Below are 4,621 nucleotides of genomic sequence, written 5' to 3' on the forward strand. Positions count from 1 at the left end.
ACAGGCAGCAATGGCAAGGCACAGGAGATGCCATTTTGTTCCAGCATCTGACAGCGAGTGGGAGGGGCTGCTTACATGGCATGTTGTAGCACCTGCCTACAGTTCCCCCGCTCTAGCTATGCTACTATACTGAGTTAAATGAGGAGATTCAGAACAGGGAGCTCCAGCTCCCTACAGTATTTAAATCTTCCCCCATATGCTGCACTGTTGGATAGTTTTGTACAAGAAAGTGGGAGTAATGCAGATGGGAGAACAAGATGTGGGTAGACATAATTAATGTACAAAGCTGGCTGCACCACTCATTAAAGTATGGTTTCAAATAACCCATTCAAGTTGGAGATGCAATATTTGAAACCAAGTTCTTCCCACTTGCTGGGCTTCCTTTTGCAAAAGTTTCTAATTAAAAAAAAATCTATAAATTGGATCAATCTCACTTTAAAAAGTACGGAAAAGGACAGTTGGGCACTCTGTTCCTTTGAAAATGTTGTTCTTTGATTCTCTGTATAATTACTTATCTTCTCTCCATATTACTTCTTACCTAATTCTTGAGTTGCCGGCTTTTGACTAAACAAGAGTTTTGCTTTCAAAGCTACCTCTGCAAAACATGGTGCTGTACATAGTCTTCCCAGGACTCCATAGCAATCACTGAAGGAAAGAGGTGACCAACCAAGGAGAGTGGGAGAGGGGGCAAGTGCTGTACTTTTACAGAAGCCTCTTTCAGTATCAGTATTTCTGACAAATCCATAACTAAGAAGTATGTAGTTTAGCAAATTCTAACTAAAGTTGTTACACCTGATCATTGATACATCAGAGCCCAGTTAGAATTTCTGATGCCATAATTTATCTGATTTATCAGATATACCAATGTTTTTCTTTAAATCAGTAAAATTTATACCACAGTCATTAATCTGGAATTAAGCCTCTGAAGCAGTTTTGATTGAATGACCTCCTTTGCTATTTTTGGCATTCATTATTGTAATGGACTTGAGAGTCAACTCAAGACCCTTTCCCTTCAGGCCAAATTGATTTGTGGCACTGCTTGTCAGAATTTGACTAGGAATGAGCATCAAGTCTTGGTGCTTTCAACTGAAGGAACCACTGCATTTTAAACTTAATAACAGCCCAAATGAGATTTTTATTTGCTCAATTAATTCTCAGCTTCTCTTTTCACTCTTTCCACCCTCAAGACATCGTGGTCTAAACTAATGGGATGGAAACTGAACGAGAAGCCAGAAGCTGCTGCTACTGGCTGCAGTGTGACTCTTAAGAGTTTGGAATAGTATTGTCTTCCCACAATATAGAAAGAAGATAGATTTGTACAATTTTGTGCCCATCAGAATGTCTTTTTAAAAAAAAAAATGAAGGTCCATTGATAACACAGAAGCTTTCCATATTATTTTCTCATAGCATTTGGCAGAGTTAAAATACTTGGCAGGAGCATTAGTCATAGCAACTAACAGCCCAATCCTATCCACACTTTCCTAGGAGTAAGCCCCATTGACTCTGAAGAGACTTACTTCTGAGTAGACATGCATAGGATTGGGCTGTAAATGTGACAGAAATGTCTTCAATAGTACTGATCTGTGGCAGGATCTTTAATGACATAGGTATTTCTGTTTATTAGATTGACAGCCCAATCCTATCCCCTGCCACGCTATAGCATACAGCTATACCAGTGCGCACTGCATGCTATGCTGGGGGGGGGGAGCAACCAGAAGATCAAAGTGAGTGGTAGACCATCTGGATGCCTATGGGTCTTCTGAGACCCATGCCAGCTATATATAGCAGTTACCCCCCTCTAATTGGAGAAAGAAGCTTATCTCAGAGTGAGCACCTGGACACATGTATTTTGCTATTATTGTTGCACGTGGCTATACATTATTCCCCAGTTTATCTAAGCGAACATGTACAAGAAAGTAGCTTCTACATACAAACTTCAATCCTAGATGATGAACAATACATACACAACAACAAGTGTTGTGCATGTTGTTTCTGACTCTACAAAGCCCAGTCCAGCAGTTGGAGCTGTGTGTGCCTAGACTAGCTAAATAGTGACAATGCAGATCATTTGTTCCACTTAGGCAGGCTTTTGGTTGTGCACCTGTTAAGGGGAGGGCATGTCTTTGCTGAGCCAAAAGGTCTTTAGTTTACTGATTTATTACATATTCATATGAAGTATTTTTATCCTGCCTTTCTATATAAAACTCCCAAAGCAGCTTGGAGCACACGTCTGCTGAATGTCCAATTGGCAAGGTCAGTTCTCTTACTATCCTGGCTCTGCTTCTTTTCCTCTCACAGTTCCAGCTGGACAGGAGAGAGCCTAGCTTTTCCATCTGTGTAACCTGGTTTGGAAGTTATCTACTGAAACTCATATCTGGAAGTTTATACCTGCCTAGTAGAAGGTTGGCATTAGTACACAGAATGGGGATGCCACATGTGTCCACTCAGTTAACTCCACTGGGCATCCTCTTCCTCCTCTGGATTGGAAGAATGGGCAGAAGAGATAGCATGGGGGTGAACAGAGTGGTGGGCTAGAGTGTCAGAGACTCTCCTATTTGGTTTCATTTCCTTCCTCCTTTTCCAATCCCAGGACCAGTAAGAGCAAAGGTGGGGGGGGGGGAACATTACCAGGCAAGGGGGCAGGAAACATTCGGCATGCTATCTCAGATGCCAGGAGGTCCCAGCCCAACTTTCACTGTACCCAAACAAACTAATGCTCATCTTTAAATTTGTTTTTTTTAAATTTCAGTGACTTTTTACTCCAGAGAATAGACTGTTCTTGTGCTTGTTGTCCTGTTTAATATTGTAAGGATTTAGAGAGCCCATCCAGGATCACTCAGTGGTGGATACATAATAGTTTCAACTTACAACAGAGACTTGTATTCAAAAATATTGCAAAATGTTTCATGTAGCCCCCCCCCCTCCCAACAAGTTTATGTGAAGAATTAAAGTTCTTTAAGTACACTGAACTTAATATGAAAGTTGCACCTCAGCTGAATAAACAGTACTGGAGAGGCAAAGGGGGTGTCATACTCTCTCCATGTTTTTTATAGTTACTCTTTCCTAATTGTCCTGCTGCTACCTCATGCACTAGATATCCAAGAAAGCTGACATGGTAAAGTTATATACAGCATTGCGGTGACCTCTTTGCAATGAGGATGCGTATCTATCCAATAAAGCCCAGACAAAATGACAGTGGCAGCTGCCTTGTGGTATTCAGTTTGAATGGAACAGGTTTGCTCAGAAGTGTCAGTAGCAAGTGTGTCATTACAGCACACAGCACCAAGGAAAACAACTTAAAGCCCCATCGTGCAACTTTCTCTCAGCAGCTGCGGAGGCTGTTGGGGGTGGGGGGGACACAGGAGAAAGGTGCTCTTCAAGGTCTTTGCACGGATTCTTGGCTCGATTCCATTTTATGGATCTTCCAAAAGCTGAAACCTTTTGCCAGATGCATCAGTTGTAGAAGACAACAAAACGGTCATCATCAGAAGCTGCAAAGCTGGAGGTTTATGGGCGGAAAGAGCTCAAAGAACCAGGGGAAGAAAAGTATGATGCTGTTGAAGAGGAATCAGAAGTTACCCCCATGGGAAGAAAGTCTTCTCCCTGGAAAAGACCCAAGAGCACTCCTCAGGAGTGGGCTCCAGTATGTCAGCTTGAGCCTCATCATGAAGGGCATGACCAAGGTTCCTGACTTTTTGTGGGGATTGCCAGAAGTCCAGAAACTGAACCTTTCACACAACCAACTGGTGCTCCTTCCTCCTGCTTTGGGGAAACTTGACAGACTGGCGGTGCTGAACCTTTGTGAGAATCACTTGAAGTCTTTGCCAAAAGAGATTGGGCTGCTTAGGAACCTGAAGGTTTTATTTGTCAGTATGAATCGCTTGACTGAAATACCAGCAGAACTTGGATACTGCAAGAAGCTGGAGGTGTTGAGTCTTTCCCACAACTGCATCTCCTATCTCCCTTCAAGCATCACAGATCTGACCAACCTGAGAAAACTGAATCTTAGCAACAATCGGTTCATTTACATTCCTCTCAGCATTTTTGCATTGAGGAATTTAGACTTTTTACATGTGGGTTGCAACAAACTTGAATACATTGGAGACAGTATCCAGTTTCTAGTGAACCTGCAGATCTTGATTGCCGACTATAACAACATGCGAACATTGCCAAGGTCTATCTGCACAGTAACTGCTCTTGAGCTGCTAAATGTTGATTACAATTCTATTCAAACTCTGCCAGATGAACTCTACCTGCTGCACCGATTACCCAAAATTGCTTGGAATCCAATGGATAAGGGGCTCCACATTTCACACAACCCTTTGTCCAAACCACTGCCACAGATCATAGAGGGAGGACTGGATGCGCTCTTCAGCTATCTCAAAGATAGAAATCAACAACTCTAAATTAGTACTATGCTTGGAATAAACTCTGTGGACATGCCACTGAATTTTTCTAATCAGTGGCTTTCACTGCACAAAGCAAGATTTGGAAGAGAGTTGCAATAACGTTTTCTGAAAGCAAGTACATTGACTTATGCTGACTGTGCAATGAATGTATTTTCCATATACCTGTAATTCCTAGCCCATAAATGCTGAGGGGGGGGGAAATACTGTGATTG

At 42.2% G+C, this 4,621-nt stretch overlaps 1 protein-coding gene across 1 annotated transcript; it reads left to right on the forward strand.

The window, feature by feature from the left end:
* The first annotated feature begins 3,509 nt into the window (after positions 1 to 3,509).
* On the forward strand, positions 3,510 to 4,406 carry LRRC30 (leucine rich repeat containing 30). Its single transcript, XM_066624434.1, has one exon. It carries the CDS (start codon positions 3,510 to 3,512, stop codon positions 4,404 to 4,406), a length of 897 nt encoding a protein of 298 aa, XP_066480531.1.
* The last annotated feature ends 215 nt before the right edge of the window (positions 4,407 to 4,621 follow it).

The sequence above is a fragment of the Tiliqua scincoides genome, chromosome 4 (genome assembly GCF_035046505.1).
Source record: "Tiliqua scincoides isolate rTilSci1 chromosome 4, rTilSci1.hap2, whole genome shotgun sequence".
NCBI lineage: Eukaryota > Metazoa > Chordata > Lepidosauria > Squamata > Scincidae > Tiliqua > Tiliqua scincoides.

Bases quoted from the DNA above. Each gene is read 5' to 3' on its own strand.
- LRRC30 (XM_066624434.1), top strand. From the start codon at position 3,510: ATGGGCGGAAAGAGCTCAAAGAACCAGGGGAAGAAAAGTATGATGCTG.